This window comes from Staurois parvus, unplaced genomic scaffold, assembly GCF_062004578.1.
Source record: "Staurois parvus isolate SC_StPar_1 unplaced genomic scaffold, SC_StPar_1.0 ptg000358l, whole genome shotgun sequence".
NCBI lineage: Eukaryota > Metazoa > Chordata > Amphibia > Anura > Ranidae > Staurois > Staurois parvus.
Window position 1 is genome coordinate 155,114 of NW_028318154.1, and position 25,730 is coordinate 180,843.

General features: G+C 41.0%; 1 protein-coding gene across 1 annotated transcript in view; it reads left to right on the plus strand.

Moving 5' to 3' along the window:
* The window catches only part of DTWD2 (DTW motif tRNA-uridine aminocarboxypropyltransferase 2), a gene marked incomplete at its 5' end in the record, with an annotated part of 200,249 nt that overhangs the window by 84,824 nt on the left and 89,695 nt on the right, over positions 1–25,730 (plus strand). Inside the window, one exon of the mRNA XM_089684819.1 lies at positions 11,512–11,704. Coding sequence (XP_089540945.1) covers positions 11,512–11,704 — 193 coding nt within the window. The remainder of the gene's footprint in view (positions 1–11,511; positions 11,705–25,730) is intronic.

Below are 25,730 nucleotides of genomic sequence, written 5' to 3' on the forward strand. Positions count from 1 at the left end.
AACTTTTTTTATCCCAGCTACGGTACCTCCTGCCTGGAGTTTGCATGTTCTCCCTGTGCCTGCGTGGGTTTCCTCTGGGTACTCCGGTTTCCTCCCACACTCCAAAGACATGCTGGTAGGTTAATTGGATCCTGTCTAAATTGGCCCTACTATGTGTATGAATGTAAGTTAGGGACATTAGATTGTACGCCCCTTGAGGGTTAGGGACTGATGTGAATGTACAATATATATGTAAAGCGCTGCGTAAATTGACAGCGCTATACAAGTATCTGAAATAAATAAACACACCACAGTACCTGGTAAAACACTACTGTGCATTGCGTTTAGGCAGCTCATTCATTTGAATCGTTGACCAGGGCACCACAATGAAGAACACACCTAATGTTGTGCCCAGCTATTTGCAATTGTATAACGTTTGGCACATTTCAAGTCAAGGCCATCCAAACTCATTACTTGTTCTGACCACCTGACTGGAGTCCTGAGCAGTGTTCTAGTAACTTGAATTAATAACAGTGTTTCAGCACCATCCACTTCTTGGGCATCGTTGTCGTGCCCTTTCTGTTTGATTTGTTTCCAGTCTGCTAAGTAATCTGCTCTTGGTCATTCTATTTCTGCAAGGCTGAGAATTATTTTCTAAACTGTGTAAAGAGCAGAATAATTTTGCAGCTAATGTGTGAACATTTTCATGTTCTTTTTTTTTTTCCTGCGTAAATGATTGCAGGCAGACGCTAAACTGTGAAAGTACAGGCGGCATTATGGAGCAACATATGTATGCCATTCCTCAGACAGTCTTTGCCAGGTTTAATAGCGTACCACTGAAAATGTCATTTTGTTTGTGTCTTAATAAGGCATTGCAAGGTGAATGCTGCTGCGATACCACACTTTCCCTACTCACGCTGCTTAATTCATGTTTCCTTCAGCCCTTTTATATATTACAAAGCCATAAAAGTTTCAGATTCTACACAGTAGTAAAACAGCAATAGTGTCTGTTAATACTCTAATATTCCTCTATTCCAGACTGAGATTTATATGGCATGACTGTGTTTGTACTATATTGTACTTGAAGCCAGATAAAAGGCCATTTATCAAGGGAATAGGTTTAGTGCTGAAAAATGCAGGGTTGTGCGAAAACAGAAAATGTTAAACGGCAGGGATTATTTACCAACTGGTGTTATTGGGAACTAAAGTGGGGACCAGCTTGTGTTTGATAGAAATAGCAGCCATATCTCTGGTGTTTGAGATTTTTGTAAATACTGCAATATGGCCTAAAATTGTAAGTCATTTTACAAATCGTATTGTATCTGCTGCATATAGGTGCTTCTGAAATGTTTGAAGTAACCTCAGAATAACATCAGGAAACTGAGCCCCAGGCTGTCTCTAAAAAAAAATGCACAGCTTACATGACAGTAGCAGAAAAATGTTTAACAGCAAAATAAATGATTTATTTGCCTCAAAGTTGAAGCCACAAGCAATGGTACCAGGATCCAAAAATGCAATTTTGCGGAAGGGTAATAATGGTAGGTATATATATAACTTGCTTAAAACAAAACAAAAAAATTAGAAGCACACTTACCGGCTAGTCAGCACAAAAAACAGTTTCAGTGTGGAAGCCACACTGCCGCACCAAGGCCCCTCTGCAAAGTGTGGTCCTTAACTCTAGCCTAACTGATCTCCCAACATGGGATATATACTGTATATAGCAATGAATACATTGAGAACATGCATGCCTTGGGAGGAGCCACTTCCTCTCTCAAGGTGCAAGGACACATCAAGAAGCCCATACTCACACAGTGGCAGCTGAAGACCTCCATTGCATACTGTATCTGCACCAAATGCAGAAAGTAAAGTAAAAATAACTCTTACTCAAAATATTACAGGTTGTGTTTTGTGAATGGGAATGCATACAAGGGCATGTAGACACAACACCGGTGCTGTTGGTATTGCTGGTGGGATAGGTGGAGCAGGTACTATAGTACAATAAATCTTCCTACCTGCACCTTGTGTACTTCACCTGCCTGCCAGGCTGCTCGCTCAGATAAGGGTCTGGTATTGATTTTGAGGGGGACCCCACACTTTTTTTTTGTGGCATGGGGTCCCTCATAAAATCCATACCAGACCTCAAGGACCTGGCATAGATTGTTTATTTTTGATTAAAAAAATAAAATAAAATAATATTTCATAAAAAATGGAACTGAGTGGAACATACGTCGCGTGTTTACATCAGTTTACATCCTTGCAGATCTGTTTGAACAGAATAGGATGGAGACTTGTTCCATTTAAAAAATAGGACCCAAATGGAAATGGATGCTCATATAGATGCATTTCTGTCTGTTTTGCATTCAAAAACGGATGGATGATAAACAGACAGACAGAACTTCCGTGTGAAAGGAGCCTAAAGTCAGCCATAGGTGGATTGAAATTGGGCCAGTTCAGCAGGGACCGGCTGAATTTCAATCTATTTACAGTGGGGCAAAAAAGTATTTATTCAGCCACCAATTGTACAAGTTCTCCCACTTAAAAAGATGAGAGAGGCCTGTAATTGGCATCATAGGTAGACCTCAACTATGAGAGACAAAATGAGAAAAAAAATCCAGACAATCACATTGGCTGATTTGGAACGAATTTATTTGCAAATTATGGTGGAAAATAAGTATTTGGTCACCTACAAACAAGCAAGATTTCTGGCTCTCACAGACCTGTACCTTCTACTTTAAGAGGCTCCTCTGTCCTGCACTCATTACCTGTATCAATGGCACCTGTTTGAACTTGTTATCAGTATAAAAGACACCTGTCCACAACCTCAAACAGTCACACTACAAACTCCACTATGGTGAAAACCAAAGAGCTGTCGAAGGACACCAGAAACAAAATTGTAGACCTGCACCAGGCTGGGAAGACTGAATCTGCAATAGGCAAGCAGCTTGGTGTGAAAAAATCAACTGTGGGAGCAATATTAAGAAAATGGAAGACATACAAGACCACTGATAATCTCCCTCGATCTGGGGCTCCACGCAAGATCTCACCCCATGGGGTCAAAATGATCACAAGAACGGTGAGCAAAAATCCCAGGACCACACAGGGGGACCTAGTGAATGACCTGCAGAGAGCTGGGACCAACGTAACAAAGGCTACCATCAATAACACACTACGCTGCCAGGGACTCAGATCCTGCAGTGCCAGACGTGTCCCCCTGCTTAAGCCAGTACATGTCCGGGCCCGTCTGAAGTTTGCTAGAGAGCATTTGGATGATCCAGAAGAGGATTGGGAGAATGTCTTATGGTCAAATGAAACCAAAATAGAACTGTTTGGTAGAAACAAACTCGTCGTGTTTGGAGGAGAGAGAATGCTGAGTTGCATCCAAAGAACACCATACCTACTGTGAAGCATGGGGGTGGCAACATCATGCTTTGGGGCTGTTTCTCCGCAAAGGGACCAGGATGACTGATCCATGTAGAGGACAGAATGAATGGGGCCATGTATCGTGAGATTTTGAGTGCAAACCTCCTTCCATCAGCAAGGGCATTGAAGATGAAACGTGGCTGGGTCTTCCAACATGACAATGATCCCAAACATACGGCCCGGGCAACGAAGGAGTGGCTTCGTAAGAAGCATTTCAAGGTCTTGGAGTGGCCTAGCCAATCTCCAGATCTCAACCCCATAGAAAACCTTTGGAGGGAGTTGAATGTCCGTGTTGCCCAGCGACAGCCCCAAAACATCACTGCTCTAGAGGAGATCTGCATGGAGGAATGGGCCAACATACCAGCAACAGTGTGTGCCAACCTTGTGAAGACTTACAGGAAACGTTTGACCTCTGTCATTGCCAATAAAGGATATATAACAAAGTATTGAGATGAACTTTTGATACTGACCAAATACTTATTTTCCACCATAATTTGCAAATAAATTCTTTCCAAATCAGCCAATGTGATTGTCTGGATTTGTTTTCTCATTTTGTCTCTCATAGTTGAGGTCTACCTATGATGCCAATTACAGGCCTCTCTCATCTTTTTAAGTGGGAGAACTTGCACAATTGGTGGCTGACTAAATACTTTTTTGCCCCACTGTATAGGCAGGCTGGTTGTACTAAAGTTGATTTCTTGATTGACTTCTGTACAACTAGCCTGTTGGAAAATCTTCTCGATAAGTGGTGCCAACTATAACTGGCTGTTCTGACGAGTGTATTCTGGTGGCAGGGAAGCCTCCCCGCTGTCTAAATACAATAGCTCAGTAGGAGGGACTTCTCCATTCACGTGGAGTATGTGGATGGGGGAATCGATTAATTTTCTTTCATTCAACCCGCTCATTGAACGAAAGGAAATGGATCATGTATGGCCTGCCTAAGAGTGTTCCTGCACAGACTGAAGAATAAACCGATTGATTACCTCTCTGTGGTTCTGTTGTGCTACCGTCACTGTTGGTTATATCATTATTTGATGATCACAGTAAATGATTGTCCGCAATTATGGTACATGTGAATTTGAGGAGATCTGTGTGGAGGCAATTTATGGAATATATTGGGTGATTTGTGGCTGCACAATTGACGTTATTTTTATTTAATTTATTACAGGTACTTGTATAGCGCCGTCAATTTACGCAACGTTTTACATGTATATTTTAAATTCATATCAGTCCCTAACCCTCAAGAGGTGTACAATCTAAGGTCTCTAACTTACATTCATACACATACTAGGGCCAATTTAGACAGGATCCAATTAACCTACCAGCATGTCTATAGAGTGTGGGAGGAAACTGGAGTACCCAGAGGAAACCCACGCAGGCACAGGGAGAATATGCAAACTCCAGGCAGGTGGTGCCACGGTTGGGATCTGAACCAACGACCCTAGTACTGCCAGGCGGAAGTGCTAACAATTTAGCCGCTGTGCTGCCCACTTAAACTGAATAAGCTTATCAGCTATGTTAATGACATCTTTAAGCAAGATATCTCCACAACATCCGATTGGTCCTCATCAAACAAAGCTATAAAATGTTATCATATTAGTATGAATGAGGCTCATCAGCCTGAGGGCAGATATTTATTTAATATATTTCTAAAACTTAACTCCAGGCACAAATAAAACAGAATTAGCTCTCATCATATTGCACTGTAATAATATTTAAAGATATAGTTCAAAACACCTATTTTTGAATTGTAAAATGTGTTTCCAGGATCCATTTGTGCATCAGCTTCTTGGAAAGAATGCAGCATTTGGGAGTGAAAAACAACCCCAGCTAAGAAGCAAATTTCCAACTCTTGTTCACGAATATATGTGTACTTCTCGTGCAATGGAAACACTTAAAGAGCTCACAATCTAAGGTGCCTAACTGCACATTCATACATACTAGGGCCAATATAGACAGTAAACAATCTACCAGCATATCTTTGGAGTGTGGGAGGAAACTGGACTACCCAGAGGAAACCCACGCAGGTACAGATAGAACATGAACAACTCCAGGCAGGTGGTGTCATGGTTGGGTTTCGAACCAATGACCCTAGTACTGCCACTAACCATTTAGCCACTGTGCTGCCCGTTATGGTAAACAGCTCATTTTAAGCACATTAAAGAGATATCTTTCCTTTACTTCTGCAGCCAGTGATATGATTAGCCCACCCCCTCTTACGTCTGTTGAATTTTATATCCTCCTGAAGCTGCAATTGTGGTGCAACTATTTGCATACATCTATTTTCTATGAATATTTTTATAGCTGGATAATTGGACTACAGTCAGTTGTGTGTGTTATGATTTCAAGTGGTAGAGCAACTACTACTAAATGGAGGAATACAAAAGAAATAGGTGACTTCTATTTAATCTGAATACTCCATTTAAAGAGCTCCTCCTAGCACTGTATCATTCTCCCTCTACTGAATTGTCTACATAAATATACACAAAACCAAGGCTGGATACAGTGGTTCTCTGCACACAGAGAATCTGCAATCGTCAGACACACAGAAATGGCTAGTTTATGAAAGAGCGATGTCCGCCCTTCACTAGCTATCTGTGTGAAAATTCTCCTTCCCAGATTCTCCAACCCAGAAGTGGAGAATCGCTGGAGTTCTGAGGAGGAAGTTTTTGAACTTTCTTCTTCCTTCAGAGCCTCCAAGACAGTGGGAAAGCTCCCCTGCCTTTCACAACACCCCCAAAATCCTAGAGCAGTTTATAAATATATATATATACAGTATGTGTATATGTACAGTATGTATGTATGTGCGTGTGTGTGTGTGTGTATATATATATATATATATATATATATATATATATATATATATATATACACATACACACACAGTGCATCCAGAAAGTATTCACAGCACTTAACTTTTGCCACATTTTGTTATGTTACAGCCTTATTCCAAAATTGAATAAATTAATTTTTTCCCTCTACATTCTGCAAACAATATCCCATAATGACAACGTGAAAGAAGTTCATTTTTAAATCTTTGCAATTTGTAATATAAGAAGCGAAAAAACACATATACGTAAGTGTTCACAGTCTTTACTATGACACTCAAAATTGTGCTCTGGTGCATCCTGTTCCCACTGATCATCCTTGAGATGTTTCCACAACTTGATTGGAGTCCACCTGTGGGAAATTCAGTTGATTGAACATGATTAGGAAAGGCATAAACCTGTCTATATAAGGTCCCACAGTCAACAGTGCATGTCAGAGCACAAACCAAGCCATGAAGTCCAAGGAATTTTCTGTAGACCTCCAAGACAGGATTATATCAAGGCACAGTAAATAAAATAGATATATGTGAGCGCACACAAAGGATAAAGCAGCTGTGCACCAGGTAACCATAAAAAACATCTAAACAGACAATGTAAATAAGGAGTGCAGCGTTTCCTCAATGTTTTAGCACCGATGACCTTTACTTAAGACGCTGAACACAAGCAGGAAGCCTTGAGATCTTCTAGAGCAGTGGTTCTTAACCTGGGTTCGATCGAACCCCAGGGGTTCGGTGAGTCAGTCTCGGGGGTTCGGCGGAGGTGACCCACACCCGACTCATATGATTTGTGATGACATGCCCCGTTTGTCCATCATTGGCTGCAGGTGGTCATGCAACATCGCTTAGCCCAGTGGTCGGCAAGCCGCGGCTCTTGTGTGCCGGGCGCCCGCTCCCCTCCCTCCTCTCGGGCGGCAGGGACTCAAATGCAATGATTGGCCAGTCTCGCTGCCACTCACATCCTGATAGCCAGTGATTGGCTGTCAGGATGTGTGTAGGCGGGGCAGCGTGATGAACGTGAGAGGAGCTAGGCTCCTCTCACAGTCCGCCCTGAAGACCGGAACGGCGCGGGAATACAGCGAGAGGAACGCGCGGAGCAAAGGTAAGTGAATTGACACAGGGGGGACTTGGGGACTTAATATGGGGAATGAATTACTATAGGGGGGATGAATTACTATATGGGGGATGTATTACTATATGGGGGATGTATTACTATATGGGGGATGAATTACTATATGGGGGATGAATTACTATATGGGGGATGAATTACTATATGGGGGATGTATTACTATGGGGGATGAATTACTATATGGGGGATGAATTACTATGGGGGATGAATTACTATATGGGGGATGAATTACTATATGGGGAAGGAATTACTATAGGGGGGATGAATTACTATATGGGGGATGAATTACTATATGGGGGGATGAATTACTATGGGGGATGAATTACTATATGGGGGATGAATTACTATGGGGGATGAATTACTATGGGGGATGAATTACTATATGGGGGATGAATTACTATGGGGGATGAATTACTATATGGGGGATGAATTACTATATGGGGGATGAATTACTATGGGGGATGAATTTTCATACCGTTTGTTACAACATATCTTTGCGAGCAATCCTTTTCGAGGATGCTGGACATAAAGACGAAGAAAAGGAACAGACTTTGTTGCAAAAATGACATGAGAGTGGCACTTGCCAAGGTAATGCCGCGCATTTCTGAACTGGCCTCTGAAAGACAACAGCAGAAGTCACACTGATTTGCGGTAAATATTCATTATTTTGTTTTTATGTGAAAATCATGTTTTAATGGTTTTGTTCTTTGTTCTTAATGGTTTTGTTCATTTTGTGCACCTATGTATAAATATATACCTATGTTTTGAATTTTAAAAATCATATCTTATTTTTCCAATTAAGAAGGGTTCGGTGAATGCGCATATGAAACTGGTGGGGTTCAGTACCTCCAAAAAGGTTAAGAACCACTGTTCTAGAGCGTATATTTAACCCTTTCACTGCCAAAGCCGTTTTCGTTGCCGACACAAATGCTCTCCTCCGGGCTCCGCCGGCAACGAAACCGGCTTTGGCAGTGAAAGGGTTAAATAAACGCTCTAGAAGATCTCAAGGCTTCCTGCTTGTGTTCAACATCTTAAGTAAAGGCCATCGGTGCTAAAATATTGAGGAAGGTCTGCTGAAAGTACATCTATGACAAGTGTCCTGCTGTAGCTGCAGATGCCACCCACCCGACCACCGGAGAGGGAGCCTCTATAACTTCCAGAGGGCAGTACTCAAACTATCACCTGAGGGAAACTCCAGACCACCCTGACATCCTATCATCAACATCCAGGACCATATGAGGGAGTTTACCGGATTCTAGATACTTTCCAGATTGGCAGATGACATCAGGAAGTATACACAAACGCTCATTTAATTGCGCGTTCTGGTGAGTGCGCATTCTTTTTGCACTTAATATCACAGCACCTTACCCATAGGAGGATACAGTTACACTGGAGCACCTCAAGTCACTTCAAGTCACCTAATGAACTGCATATTTAATGGTGTATATACATTTGAATACTCATATTGTGATTTCCTTTTAGCGCTGCACTCCTTATTTACAGTATCAAGGCACAGATCTGGGGAAGGGTACAGAAAAATTTCTGCCTCAACGAAGGTCCCAGTGGGCACAGTGGCCTCCATCATCTGTAAATGGAAGAAGTTTGGAACCACCAGGAATCTTATTAAAGCAGGCCGCCCGGCCGAAATGAGCGATCGAGGTCGAAGGGCCAACCAAAAAAAATAACCTTTTGTCTTTATATACACTTTAAATTATTCAAAGATCCAGTCCCATACCCCCATCATTTGGTTCCCATGCATCCAAGTTAAGAGCCCCTGGTTAGGAAACCCTGCCTTAGTAGCAGAAACTTTGCTAAGAATAGCAAAATTCCTGTGTTGAGTTTGCGTTAAAAGTAACTTGTGTTTAGCTTCTTTAGGCTGAAAATGCCTGGTAATACAGAGCTTCAATTTTGGTCTTAAAATATTTGTGTATTTTTGCATGCATTTAGCTCTTTTTTCATTGAATGATTTGTGTTTTAGGTTAACCTATCCATAGACTTGTGTTTTATAGCCACATGTTCATAGCTGAAGTTTGCTCTGTCAAGGATTTTGATGGCAAAGTGAGCTGGCTTTTCATGTTCTCAAGAGCCTTTTCAGTTAGTGTGCCAAGATTTTGTATATTGCAGCTCTGGTTGTTTGCCACAGCATACTAATCAACTTGAACTTGAAAGTATCTCTAACACTAACCTATTTTGTCTGTTTTTAAGCTTACATCACCCTAACAAAGGGGTGTTATGTGCTTTCTGTTGATAGGCAGAGGCAGCTAATCAAAGGCTTGGCCTAAGAGTAGGTTCACACTACCTGCACAGAAAAACGTTTTTATAATGCAAGGCACTGTTTCCCTATTTTTTTCATAAAGTTTGATGGAATGTTATTAAGTGATATTGTATTCATTTCTATGCATCCATGCATAAACATGTAGGGTCATACAGGGACCTGCAGAGCAGTGTGAAAAAAAATACGGACATGTTGCATTTTTTTTGCACCACTCTGCCCCACAGCTGACAGCTGTGAGGAAGTGCATACGGTGCGCACACCATTGTTTTCTGCGTGCCATTGTGAAGAGCCGCATTTTTCCAAAGTAGAAAACGCAGCTCTCCACTGAAGTGTGAACCAACCATTTGATGGAGAGAAAATGTCTTGTTGCTGTAGATATGTTCAAATGGCAGCAGATGGAAGCACCTGAAACCATCCACAACTCTGCCTCCAGCTACTTCACTAACCTAGTCTCAAAATACCAACCAAATTGTTCTTTGTTCCTCTCAAAGCCTCCTGCTCTCTAGTTCTCCTGCCACCTCTTCCTATGCTTGCCTCCAAGATTTCTCCCAAGCCTTTCCCATATTATGGAACTCCCTACCCCAATCTGTCCGACTGTCTCCTACTCTGTCCACTTTTAGGTGATCCTTAAAAACCTTTCTCTTTAGAGTAACTTATCCTGCCTCCACCTAACAACTGTATTTTCACTTTCTCCGTCAGCTCGTCCCTCACAGTTATTACCTTTTGTATCACTTGGCCCTCCCTTTTAGATTGTAAACTCTTAACAGGAAGTGCCCTCTGATTCCACCTGTATTCAATTGTATTGTAACTGTACTGTCAACCTTTATGATGTAAAGTGCTGCACAAACTGTTATATAAATCCTGTATAATAATAATAATAGTAATAAAAATGATAGGTACTGGTTAGGCAGTTTTCTTTATTAACCTCTTCACGCCGTCCGAACGCAAATGTGCAGCCTCCAGGCATCTGGGCCTAGACGCTGTGCAGCCGCACATTTGCGTTTTATTGAAAAAGAACATGTGTGCTGAGAGCACATGCCATGTGTGCTCCCAGCACACATGTCCGGTACTCGCGGAAAGGTCCCGATCTCTTCTTTCGATCGGGACCTTTCCCGATCATGTGACTGCTGTGACTGCGTGTCACAGCGGTCACATGACCCTAAACCCCGGCTTCTGAAACCCTTAAAGGGCCAGGAGGAGCCGGCGCCAAGGGTTTAAAGTAGGTTTAGGACAGCACAGGGGGGTAGAAGGTGATATCGGATTGTTTAGATCGGTCATTCTTACCAAGGGTGCCATGGAAATTAGGGTTCCTCCAGAAGTTCCTAAGGGTTCCTTGAACTGTGGTTAATTGACTTCCTTTTCAGTGGTGCCTGCATAATTCCAGAGCCTAACCAGTGCTATGATACCTTTGATATTTTTATCTGTCTCATAGGATAGAATGCTGATCACAACTGTAAGGGATTCCTTCCACTGACCACCACTGTAATGGGCATATTGTGCACTTACTCCTAAGGCCTAAAAAGGTTGAGAAAAGGCTGATTTTACATATATTTTAGGTCTGCTTTAGTATATACAGCTTGATGGTATAAATAGGTTAAATAGGTTTAGCTGATCATGTATGGCTAAAAGCAAACAGTCACAAGAAGCAAAATTTTAAGGCTGCAGATATCAATGTAAATCCTATGTTCACAGTGTTTAATGCATGTTATGGGTTTTATTGCTTTAGTTAACAGCAGATGCTTTTGTAGCATTAAGAGACAGCATAAGCTGGAATTTTCCTTTAAGCAAAAACAGAATAAACTTTCCTGGGGACTTTAAGTTTTGAAAAGCATTGTCATTTATCACAAAACATTTTCATATTCTTTATTTTACTTTTGTGTTTAGATATCCAGAGCTTGCAGCTGTCTGCAGGAATCCCGGTACTTTTATTCTGTATCCTGGAGCTGAAGCAGCTAATTTGGAAGAGCTGTCCCTAGCAACCAATCAACATCCACACTCCCTCATAATAATAGATGGCACATGGAGTCAGGCCAAAGATATATTCTACAAAAATTCCCTTTTCCGACTGCCAAAGCAGGTAAATCAGAACTATTCGCCTATAAAATTAGTGTGTTTGTGTTCCTAAGATAAAATATCTTTTAAGTTTATTTATAGTGTAACCATATTCAAGATTCATGGACAGTAACAAGACAATGACAGACAGTACTGCCGTCTGCTTATACCTGTGTCTGACAGTCTCATAACTCTGCACCTGCGGGTATGATTTGGAAATAAATTTTACAATGTACTCAAAAGTCAGGCTGCTAAGTTATTGCAAAAGGGGGCACTATCAATTGAGTAGTGCTGTAATTTTTAAATTATGTTTATCCTCTTGTGGATTCTGCTCAGCTAAAGAGTGAGATCAAACACTCTTGTTGACCCTCCCAGACAATTACTCACCAATACCATGATTTATGACATTGTGATCAGACTGAACAGAGTTTTGCTGTAGGCAAGAAATTTAGATGGCAGAAACAAATTGTCAGTATTCAGTTATGCATACTCTTCTGGGGTCAGGGTGAGGAATGGCTGATGGAACTTTTTTGTCTTTCATATATTTCTGACCATGTATCTATCTTCTCTTCTATGAGGACAAATGGCCCTACTTTTTAATCACTCAATTGTTGTTTACTGTATGTTTATGTTTTTCTGACAGTAATTATCTACTTATAATGCAGCAGATGTGACTTTGATATGCAAAGTCATTATCTACTCATCCCATATTGTATTGTTGCATATCTAAATGTGCTCTAAATATTAGACACCATCACAATGTGACCATTTTTAGTCATATTGGTTCATAGCCTAATATTCATAGAATAGCTTTTGGAAGTTCCAAACAAACAGTTGTTCTTAAAGGAGAAAGTGGTAAGAGAGGATAGAAAACCTTGCCGTTTGCCACTGTTTCTCCCAATATATGCTGATACAAGTAGTGTCTGCACATGCTTCACTTTTCCTTCTTCCATTGCTATAAGCAGGAATATCCAGTTGGCTGGATTCATCTATTTATGGCAGTAACTAGGCCAAAGAACACTTCGAGATGATCGGGCCATGCATACATGTTGGACTGTTCTTAGATTTTTTGGTTTGGGGTTTATTTTTGCTTTAAGTAATTCACTTTAAAGCAATGCATATTAAGAAAAAAGTTGCACAAATATTTTTGTGGATCCACAATCCTATCTTTTCTGTGACAAGCTGACAGCTTTATTCCAATCTCTGTTTTCCTCTGAATTAAGAGACTCCAACAATATGTGTCGGCTATGTCTGCCCACTTCACCCCTTAACCCCTCCCCTGTGTATACCTGTCAATTATACTTCTGAATGTTGTGCTCTCCTGCTAATCTAACTCTGATACAGTCTTGTACTCCGTGCTCTCATGTGTCCAGCTGATTTCTTTGTACAGTATTTCTTCTTTCATGGCACACTATTACATAGAGTAACTCTCAGTGTGCTTCACACCTCTATTACAGGCATTGCCTTATACTTTTGTTTCATACAGTGCCTTATGCCTTATTATTCATGCAATACCTCATATATTTTTGTTACATGCAGTGCATTAAACCTTTCTAATGCATGCAATGCCTTTGTCTTTGTAATGCACACATTACCTCATGCTTTCTGTTGCTTGCTTTGCCTAATGCCTCTCTATCACACTGTGGTCTCAATTCATTAAACAGTATCACATGATATATTTGGATCACGTGACTCATTTGATCCAAATATCACACTATAGGGCCAGGCTAGGCTCCTTTGAGCTGCTCAGCAGAATATTTCCTCTTCCTGCAACTTGTTGCTCCCTGCACATAATGAACAGCACAGAGAGGAGGAAGCAAGCCTGTGGGGGTCTCTCTTTGGCTGCTGCTAGAATCTGATTGGCTAGTGGGTTACAAAGCCCCACCCACCTGGTGAGTCTGGGAACAGAGTTTGACATGGGGGCAGAGCCTGCCCTGGGGAGTGCTACTGTTAGCCCGGTGGGGTGGGAGAGTTAAGGACTGACAAGTGAGCCAGAAGTACAGGGTTGGGGACTGTTGAGAGAGTCTGCCCAAGCCTATCTGTGAGCTTATGGACAGAGCTCGGGGCTTCCTGGACTGTGCTGCTACATCTGATCAGAGACTGTGTGAGAGTTTCTATGCAGAGGAAAGACCATGTGGATGTTGTGCTGTTCTGTAAGGTTGCTTAACTCTGCTGAGCTGTGTGCTGCTACTGTGAGACCACATGTTGATTTTTTTCTGGGGACTGAGCTGTGAGTTACAGATCCATTCTTCTGTAAGGGAGGGAGATACAACACTAGGACCAAGAAGCTGCTGCCCAGGACCATGTGCACTAAACTGTGCACTGAGAGACCAACAAGGTGGAGGCTTAAGAGGGGAGGACAAGGGCTGTGGACTACCTACTTTCCACCAATGCTCATCCTGCCTATGGGAGAGGCTATCTCTGGCTGGGAGGACTGTACCAAGACACCAGTGTGGTGAGAGGCATTTTGCCTGCCCTCTTTATTGTTTTTTCTATTGTCAATGTCAATGCATCTCAGTAGAACCTGCTGCACCTGAGCAAACACAGCCTCTAAATTGTCATCTACACTACTTCATTGAAATCAATAGGAATCTTTTGACCTAAATGTGATCTGTTAATAAGTACATACATTTCCCCTCATTTTCTTGTTTACACATGTAAAAGCTGTTTTTTCTACTAAGAAGTCATTGACCTGGAACAAATGTGCAAGTGTGGAGTGATATTGCAGAATACTAGGGTTTGGTGTGGTAGCTGCAGCTGTTTTCTTTTTTTTCTTTTTTTTTAAAGCATTTTTTGCTTTTTTTTATCTAGTAGTCCTGTCTGTAAATAACACTTCTTATCCCAAAGTGGTTATGTCTCTCCTCCACTGTATCATTGGAGGGAGCCATGGTTGTCACTCTAGGCTGCTCTCATGATATGGACCCCAAACATGTCCATATCTCTTCATCTCCATGGGGGCAGGGCAATTGGTAGTTTACAGAAGATTGCTAAGAAGGAGGATATTCTTTGGTGCAGCTCACAAGAAGTGATATTTCCTTAAAATGTTCTTGAACGTGAATAAAAAACAAAAAACAATGTAGCCACCACCTCTAATAACATATTGCAATTTTGTTCTTGAGTTTAGTTATCCTTTAAACTGATTGCATGCTTGTTCTAGGTCAGTGACAGAGGATCAACTTGGTAGCTGGAAAACAATAATTTTTGGACAGTAGTTGGCAATAGTAGTGCATGTATTCCTTTAACCACTTGCCGTCCACCTGCTGTTTATAAACGGCAGGGCGGTGGCACTCCAGGGGCGGGTTGCCGTTCATAAATGGCACCCGCCATTTCTAGCTGTGCGCGCTCCTTGGGAGCGCGCAACACCGCGATCCGGTGCCCGCTGTGTCTTCCGGACACAGTGAAACACCGATCGTCGGACGGGACCTCTGTACAAGGTCCTGATCATGTGATCACTGATTGGCCAATCAGTGATCACATGCAAAGTAGTAAGCAAGATGTCACTTCTGACATCATTGCTTACTACGTGTGAAATCTGTGAATGATCACAGAGGTCACATGGTACAAGGCTATTCACAACAGCCTTGTACGATGTGACAAGCTGTGACCAATCACAGCTCACTCAGTATTTCTCAATGGCTGCAAAAATGCAGACAGAGAAAGAGAAATGATTGCTTTTACATCCTATATGGGTGTAAAAGCAATCACTGTAAAAAAAAATTTAAAAAAACAAAAAATCTTCATCACCCCCCACAAGTAGTACAGTGTCACCATGGTGGCACTGTACTGCTAGGGTGACAGTATGTAAAAAAAAAAAACATAAATAATATAAAAAAAATAAAAATGTAAACTTTTTTTAAAAAATTATAATTTTTGGTTATAAACTAATTTGGCTTATTTTTTTTTTTACTAAAAATATAACGGAATACATTTTGGCCACAGTTTATGATGAAAGATTATTTATTTCCAAATTTTATAAGAAAAACACTTTTTTTCAAAATTTTTGGACTTTTTCATTTACATAGCAAAAAAAATAAAAATCCCAGCGGTGAATAAATACGACCCAAATAAAGCTTTATCTGTCTCAAAAAAATGGTAAAAAAATTTATATGGGTACAGTATTGCATGACCGCGCAATTGTCATTCAAAGTATGATAGCGCTGAAAGCTGAAAATTGCCCTGGACAGGAAGGGGGTGAAAGTGTCCGGACAGGAAGTGGTTAATACAGGTTTATTTTAAAGTATGTCTGAAGAGAAACATTTTTTCCATTTTGGATAGAGTAGTGAAAGGTTAAAACCACAGCCAGTTTTTTGCCATTTATGTTTCATTAGGGAGATTTCCTTTCACTTTCCTGTCCTGTAGACTCAACAGGAAGTTTTCCCCACTATTCTTTTCTGGTGTCAGCTAAAAAATTTGGATTTATCTTTACTTTTATTCCCTGTGACACTGGTGATTGGGAAAATTAGAGTGAATCTCCCAAACAGGGACTCAGACATCAATAAAAGCCTGACAATGCTTTCAAACTCTTACCACTCTATCCAAATCTAAAAAATACCCTTTCCCTTTAGCAATCTTTTAAGTACAAAAGTATAGAAATTTGGTTCCTGCATTTGCAAATGTAATTTATTTTTTCAACTCGCGATTTCTTGTGCTGAAAGTAGCCTGTCAGCATGGTGTGTGTAACATAAAGTAGGGTTATTTACAGTTCCATTCACTTTGTTGCTTTGAGTGGCTGGATAGTTGCAAATATTGATGTGCTTACTGCACTTGTTTTCCGTTATAGCATTTCAAATTTAAATTGCACTATGGTGTATCATCCCAAAACATTCTAAAGTCTTGATCATGCATTTTTCAGCACATTTCCATTAACAGTGCTTCTACTGTAATACGGAAAAAGTATGTTTAATATAAATGCACTCTTTTCTGGCTGGTTTTTGGCTCCCTGGTGAATCAGAGCAAAGAATCTGCTCAGTAATGGATCCATTTTCCAACATATGGCTAAGGAGTATGTAAAACATTACAAGAATGCACATTAAGAGAACGCTGTAATTTTTATGGTCTGTGATACATTAAGTTTAGTGTGATGGAAATCTCTGATTGTAAGGAAAATAAATAACCTTTGCTGCTTTTAGATTCTGTAATATCTTACCATATATTTTGGATACTTAAAACTAAGTAAATGATTTGCTTTATTCCTTTGAATTTGCTGTAAAGAATATATAAAGCCAAAACTATTTTTTGTTTTAGATAGAATTTGGCGGGATTAACACCCTCAGCCATACATAACTGGTGGGAAACCAATATCTTACCCTTCCCGAAAAAAGACACAGAGGCTGATTAAGTTGGAAAATAGGGCAAGGCCACAGCTTTATCACACCCATAATCTAAGAGGCCTGTCCCTACCATCAGTGCCAGACAGGCATTAGACTGACCCTAGAATTTAACTTGAGGGCATAGCCCATAAAGCAACATCAATTGCTGGCAAGGTCAAAACCACCAATAAAGCTGTGACATAACAGCACAATAGGTGGATAGGTGGGTGGTCACCTCTTGTGACAGTTGAAGCTCCTCAGATCAGAGGAATGTGCCCCAGCATAGCCTTTTTCTAGAGTTCAGGCTCCATCCCATCACCTCAGGTCTTTATAGCCAATCCTGATGGAGTCAGTTATCCCCCCTGTGTTAGCTTTACGTCCATGGCGATGCCATGCTTCCAGCAGCCTAGGTTCCCTTTACCATAGTCATGACTCTTTAACCCCCTAGGGAGAGTTTACGTTGCTAATAACCTTGCACAATATCATAAGGATCCATTATTCTATGGTTCTAATCCTTCCATGACTATGAATGGGTTATTAGTTGTTGGTGCATATCTTAGTGTTTTCAGATAGTTGGTGAATACCTTGCTGTTTTCAGATTCCGAATATAGAAATGACTGTCCAAATGTAAACTTAAAATGAGTAAAGTTTTCTCCTGTTCTTCACATGACTTTATGACTCTTTTTCCAGCATTTCCTTCAACTTGATGTAACCTTTGCATTAAATTCTCTTCAGTCAACTGAAAAAGCTCAGCTCTGTCAAGCAGGTTTTAAATCTATGGAAGCAATGTTGCTGGGCACAAGTGGGCTGTAGTTATCTTATTATGTCCTCACAATATATGAACAGTTGATTTTGTTTGCTGCCCAGCACAGCTGGACACTCAAGTGATTATTAGATTTAAGGACCTAGCATACTGTTTTCTGTTTTAAATTCTAATTTTATTTTTCATTACGAATCTTTCTAATGTAGCCCCTTATTGTGTGCACCCAGAGTATACATGCAGAGCTTGCTGCATGAAAATATCCTAAAAAGGTAACCATTATTGTTACACTGAGATAGAATAAGCCTCCAACCATCATTTCTATAGTGAAGATCTAAAAATAAGGTTTGGACTGACCATGCTACTTGCCTTTTTTGCATTTTTTTAAATTATTTTTACTAATTTTTTATAATGAGCTTAGCTTTCTTTGGAATCCTGTAGCAATTGGAGAGCACAATGCACATTTGTAAAGCATACCAGTCGGCTTTATAAATTTGTGCTTTTTTGTTTTTAAACAGCAGAATAGCTGCAGTAAGGCCATACCTACTGATGCTTTATACACGGACTCCTATGACTTCAATAAGTAGACTGGCACAAGATAGAGAAAGAACAGTGTTGAAAAAGAATGCAATGCAATACATGTAAAAAAGAGAGTATCACTTCACTTTTGGGCTGTACTGACTTACCTGTCTTATTTACTATATATTATCACTCTAATGCTTTGCACCTTGTATTCAACGTTTTACATAATGGAGATCCATTAACTATGCAAACATAGAAAAAAAATACAGAAAATACTTTACTTTTATATCTTTTTTGAGACAGAGCTTTCTTTTGGTGGTATGATTCACCACTGTTTTTTTACTAATAAAAATGGAAAAAAAAAAACAAAAATTAAAAAAAAAGTTTCTCCTAGTTTTAGTAGTACAATTTTGCAAATAATTAATCTTTCTTCATAAATTTGGGTCAGTGTATTCTGCTACATTAATTTATTTAAAAAAAAAATCAAATACGTGTATATTATTTCAGCTGTGTGAAAGTTATAGCGTTTATGAACTAAATGTATCAACCATCATGTTCTGGCATCCTTGCTCATTTTCGACAGTAAAAAAAAAAATCCACTACTGTACATTTTTGGATGTTTTTGTGGCTGTACTCAGGGCCATCTGTAATAGTGATTAGACCCTGGACAAACATTTTATAGGCGCCCCCCATACAGTTTCCTTCTCCACCTGCTCTGAGACATACAATAAATAGTAATTTAACTCAAAATCAGTTTACTGTAGCAGATCAGGCAGCAATTGCAATTGGTTGCTGGAAGTTACAGCGTATCATTACTGTTCACTGACTGACTGGTTGCTATAGGTTAAAGCACACATTACAGCTCACTGATTAGTTGCTATAGGTTACAGCACATGATTTCTACTTGCTGATTAGTTGCTAGAGGTTACAAAACCTCATTAATGCTCATTGATTGGTTGCTAGAGGTTACTGCACATTATTAGCGCTCACTGATTGATTGCTAGAGGTTATTGCACATCATTACCACTCACCCATTGGTTGCTAGAAGTTACTGCACATTGTTACCACTCAGTGATTGGCTGCTAGAGGTTACTGCACATCATTACTGCTCACTGATTGGTTGCTAAAGGTTACTGCATATCATTACTGATAGCTGATTAGTTAACAGAGGTTATTGCACATCATTACCACTCACTGATTGGTTGCTAGAGGTTACTACACATTATTACTGCTCACTGATTGGTTGCTAGAGGTTACTGCATATCATTACTCTAGCTGGTTAGTTACTGCACATCATTACCACTCACTGATTGGTTGATATTGGTTACTGTGCATTATTACAACTTATTGATTGCTGGAAGTTACAGCACATCATTATGGCTCACTGATTAGTTGCTAGAGGTTACAGGACATGATTTCTACTTGCTGGCTGGTTGCTAGTGGTTACTGCACTTCTTTACCACTCACTGATTGGTTGCTAGAGGTTACTGCACATTGTTACCACTCACAAATTGGTTGTTAGGGGTTACTGCACATCGTTACAACTTACTGATTGATTGCTATAGGTTACTGCACATCATTACTGCTCACTGATTGGTTGCTAGAAGTTACTGCACATCATTACTGCTAACTGGTTACTTGAGGTTACTGCACATCATTACTGCTAACTGGTTACTAGAGGTTACGGCACATCATTACCGCTCCCTGATTGGTTGCTAGAGGTTAAAGCACTTAATAACATCTCACTGATTGATTGCTGAAGCTTACAGCATCATCTCCTCACTGCATGCACATCATGGACTGAGAAGGTGAGGGGACCCAACAATAGACAGGAAATGCATAGGTATCCTAGGACTCCTGGGATTAGTGTTAGTGCTGGGGGGAGTGTGATTAGTGGCAGTGCTAGGGGGTTGATGTGATCAGTGGCAGGTGATCAGTGGCAGTGGTGGGGAGGATGGGATCAGTGACAGTGGTGGGGGGATGGGATCAGTGACAGTGGTGGGGGATTGGTTACGTGGCAGTGCTGGGGGGATGGAATAAGTGACAGTGCTGGTGGGGGGGATGGGATCAGTGGCATTGCTTGGGGAGGATAGGATCAGTGGCGGTGCTGGATAGGGATGGGAGGTGACATTTCTACACCAACCGCCAATATTAGGGGGGATTGCACAGATGACCAATGTAAGGGGGTCAGTATAAAGGCAATTCTTTACTTACTGCCAACATGAAGGGACATTTACAGTAAACACCAGTGTTATGGGGAATTTGCAATGACCACCAATGTAAGGGGGGATTTTTCACCAACAATCAATACATTTCTACGCTAACCACCAATGTAAGAGGGAATTTTCACTGACCATCAATTTAAGGATGGACCACCATTGTAACGGAGGATTCAGCACTGACCACAAATGCAAGTTAGGATTTTTTATTGACTACCAATATAAAGAGAAGTTTCTACACTGACCACCGATGAAAAGAGGATTTACACTAACCACTAATGTAATAGGAGCATTCACAGTGAACACCAATGTAAGCAGGAATTTTCACTGACCACCAATGTAAGGGGGGACATTCACACAGACCACTAGTGTAAATGAAAGGATTCTACACCGCACCCCAAAATAATTAGAAGATATACACTGACCACTAATGCAATTGAGACATTTAGCCTATGTCCACATTTGTGCATGTTGGGAACGCATGCAAAATTGCTTTTATGACACCACAGAAATGTGCTGCCCTTTATCAGATACATGTCAGTGCCATTAATTGCTAATGACACCCTCACGCATCTACTGACGTGCGCGTTTCCACATACACCAGAATTCACGGTGCTGTGGCACTGTGTGGCTCGATGTCATTTTGAATAAAGGGTTAAGGACTTTTTTTTTTGCATTTCTCATGCATAGAGCAGCCCAGTGAAATGAATGGGCTGCCCTACAGATGATGTACAACTTTATCCACCCCATTCATACACCCTTTGCATCTTAAATTTCCCTGCTAACCTCTGCACCCCAAGCCTCCCCCATCCTCTCCACTCCAACCTCCTCCCCTACCTTACATGCTTCCTCTGCACATACCACTGCCCCCAACACACACACACACACACACACACACACACACACACACACACACACACACACACACACACACACACACACACACACACACACACACACACACACACACACACACACACACACACACACACACACACACACACACACACACACACACACACACACACACACACACACACACACACACACACACACACTCTTTGGGCCCCACAACAATGACTTGGCCCAGGGCAGCTGCCCCTCCTTAAAGACTGCCCTGGCTGTACTGCTATCTGATAACACAGGTACTGGTTTGTAATCAGGACGCCATTTTCGGTTTACATTGGTACTGGATAACACTGTACTGGTGTATCTGGTGATTAGGCTACTGGTGCAGGCTTGTACTGGATAACACTGTACTGGTGTGTCTGCCTATCAGACTACTGGTGCAGGCTTGCACTGACTGTGGTGACACTATACTGGTGTGGCGGTAATCAGGAGCACTGTTACTAACTGGTGAGTGAAAGGAAAGAGCGCTGGCAGTGAAATGCAGCCTTTCTTTACATGTGTGGCCCTATACCCTGCTCTATGATCTGCTGTGTCCTATGGATCACAGAATATGCTTATGAGGTTTTATACATATTTTCTGTCATTTATTATGGTCAGGGCTTCAAAAAAAGTGCATTTTGATAAATATTTTGTTAGGTAAATATGAATCATTGCACATCAGTATTTAGTCTATTTATATGCAGCTAACAAGTGGAACTCTCTGCTCTGTTTCAAATGTATTCTTTACCTCCTGAAAAATCATGTTGCTTACAAAGCTCGGTATTTAGTGAATGAAACAGACAAGTCTGTTATCCAACTACTTTGTCCAAAGAGGCTGTGTGCTTGAAAGTGTACTACGTGTGCTATACTGTCTCTTTACCTAATACGTAGTACTGTTTGAATCCTGTGTCTTGTATACAGTGTTTATTTGTAAATCTAAGTATATAAATTGCTTGTATTTAGGGACTATTTTATAACATTAAAGTATATGAAAACCCTTACCTTGTAAAACAACACATTCAGTTTAGAAATGAAAGACAAAACATTTGTATACTAGGCTCTCATGCCTAGTGTGGTCAGTTTTTTAATAGGGAAGCAGAGGGATTGGCATAAACACCAGGGATTTCTCACAATGGAAGTAATACAAAAAGAACTTGATACTTTTCATACAAGTAAATGGTACAGCAGGGACACATCAGCAATATGAAATGTTGGGTTTACATATTCTTTAAAAATTAAAAAATAGCATTTCAAAAATATTTTTGTAAAGTATGAACCAGTGCATATTAATGTTTTGTATTCTCATTGGTAACATGCAGGTGCCACTCTCTTGTATGAAAAGGTGGATATGTAAGCTTTTTTTTTTGCGTCTTCCATGGTTCCTTAAAGCCTTTATTTTACGTAGTTCAGAGATTAAAGTGGTTCTAAAGTCTTAATGTGTTTTACCTTAATGCATTCCTTGCAGTAAGGTAAAATACGTTTAGCTACCTTTTCTACCCATTCTCCCCCCTCCCCCTTTCCCTTCCCACAGCTTGTGCTGTACTCCATTATAAACCTCATAATGTTCTCTCAATCCTGTGTCATGGATGTGTTCCTTGTTAAATGTTTGTCATGCATAAATATCAGTTTAAACACTTAAAATTAAAAAAAAATTAACTAAAAGTTATCCCAAACTTGTTACACATAGTTTTCCTTTAGGATGATGGCATTAAAGTGTATATCTAAATGACTTTAAAAGAACTATGTGATCATTTTAGGGTGGACCTATAATTAAAAAGTGAAGATTTGCTTTATTCTAGGTAATACCTAATAAGATTAATTGTGGCAGGCCAGCAGAACACTGCCTTGAATTTCTTATGCAGTGCATTTTGTTATATGTGCAATTGCCTAGACACTATTGTTTATGTAGTCGAGTTATAGCACTTCTATACTTAACATTATAGTAATAAACACAACCTATATTTTATCCCAGAAAAAGGTAAGCTTTATTTAACATTACAGTGATAATTGCAGCTTACAGTTTATCCCAGATAAAGCTTTTGTGAACCGTAGCACAGCTGGGACCACTGATATCCTCAAAGAATAAACAAGTGTATTGCATGTGGTCCAAAAAAAAAAACCCTGATCTAATTACCCACTCCTGCCTTTGAGAATGGTTATTCTCACAAAGTTTAGAGTGTCTTCCTGAGCACTGTAATGAGAGTTGGTGATGTCAATAATTTACTGCTCATTGTTTTTACGAGAACCTTCTGGAAAGGAAACTATTCCTGATACATAAAATCCAAAAGAAGTGCTCAATCCCTATATTCCAATCAAACAGGCTGCAGGGCTCCAGAGCCTTTCTGCCAGCTTGCTTCAAATAGGGCATTAGTAATGGATAGTCCCCATCACAGATTTTTTAGCCTTATGTAATTAATAAACTGTATGACTTTTTATGTTGGAACTTTCCTTGATGTGGATCTATTACTAATAAGTTGAACCTGCAATACAAAGAGATCCCTGTTCTTCATTCATCTTCACTGTGAAGCAAAGACAAAAAGAAGCGCACCAACCTTGCGCATTACCTCAGTAGACCAATTTATTTGAAGACAAAAATATACTCACAAACAAAGAAAATAAAACCAATAAAATTGGTTTACTGAGGTAATGCGCAAGGTTGGTGCGCTTCTTTTTTGTCTTTGCTTCACAGTATCGGTCAGGCTTCCCCAGCCTTGTTTGGAGCTGCACAACCTCATAAGCAAAGGTGGTCGAATTTTTCCAAGTTCTGGTTCCATCTATCCACCTCCTTTGGGTCTTAGAGCTCAGGAGAGTTTGTTTCTACGTCATTCATCTTCACCTGTCACGTACCTGGTTGGGGAGCCTGACGTGGAGAGAGGGCATCCTCTTACAACTCCCGCTCGGAGACCCTGGTAGTGGGAAAAGTGGGCGCAGAGCCAGGAGTAGCATGAGGGCCGGGTAGATCTGGAGCTGGTGACTGGTAGCTGAGGACCCAGGAGATCCAGATGTCGGCCAGGTGCGGGTGCAGGAACGTAGGTGCAGCCACAGGCAAGTATGGCGGCAATCAGGATGCCGATTGGGACCGGACACTGGAGCGTGGATACAGTAGCAGGCAGGTATGGCAGTGACCAGGATACAAGTGAGGTGCAGGACCGTGGGTGCAGCGGCAGGTAAGTATGGCAGCCGACAGGATACAAGCCAGGTGCAGATAGGTAAATGTAGCAGAGTCAGACAAGCCGGGTCAGTATCAAGCGGACAGATAAGGTACAAGGGAGCAGGCAAGCGGATGGTCAGGAATAGCCAAGGTCAGTGCAGGCGGAGTTATTCCTTAGTCAGACAAATCAGAATACAGGTAACAGGATCAGGAATATGTGCAGGAACGTTGTAGACCAGAAGGCATTGATTCTACTATTCTGCAGATTTAAATAGCCCGCCTGACGTGACGTGTGCGATTACCGCGAATGCGCGAGTTTTCCCGCACTACTGCACATGCGTGGCTGCACGCTCCCGCACCTGTGCACTCGCGCCGCCGCGGCACGAGGGGAACTGTCGCCATCGCACGGCTGCACGGCCCCTGACATCACCTAAGTATGTAGTAGAAATTGCCCACCTTCACTGTTCCAGCTGCCTTCTGATTCCTGCACCTGGATCAGCTACAACATGTTTACAAGTAACTAGTTCTTGCCCTCTGGTTGACTTTGTTAGTCATGTAATCCATAGCATAGGTATGCTTTAAGCACTTTAAAGTTAAAATAATTCTACTTATTCAATTCTTTTAGCAAGTCCCCCTGACAATATCCCTTTGATGAAACGTGATGGGCCTTGCCTGGGACGTGATGTTCTCACGCACAGTATTGATGATTGGACAGGAGTTGGAATGTCTGCCTGGTTGGGTTTTAGAAGGTGTTTTTATTATTATCCAGGATTTTTATAGCGCCAACAGTTTGCTCAGCGCTTTACAAAATAAAGGGAGACTATACAGCAACAATACAGTTCAATACAAGAGGGATAGGAGGGCCTTGCTCCTTGGAGCTTGCAATCTAAGAGGAAGGGGCTGGTGGTACAAAAGGTAATAACTGTGGGGGATGGACTGGTAGAAGGAATAGAAGATTCCATTAATAGCTGAAGGCAGAATAGGCTTCCCTTAAGAGATGGGTTTTCAGAGATCGCCTAAAATTGGGCAGAGTAGGCGATAGTCTGATAGATTGAGGTAGGGAGATCCAAAGGATGGGGGGAGGGGCTCTGGAGAAGTTCTGGAGACGAGCATGGGAGGAGGAGACAAGGGAGCTAGAGAGCAGGAGGTCATGGGAGGAGCGGAGAGGACGGTTCGGGTGATATTTGGAGACAAGATTGGTG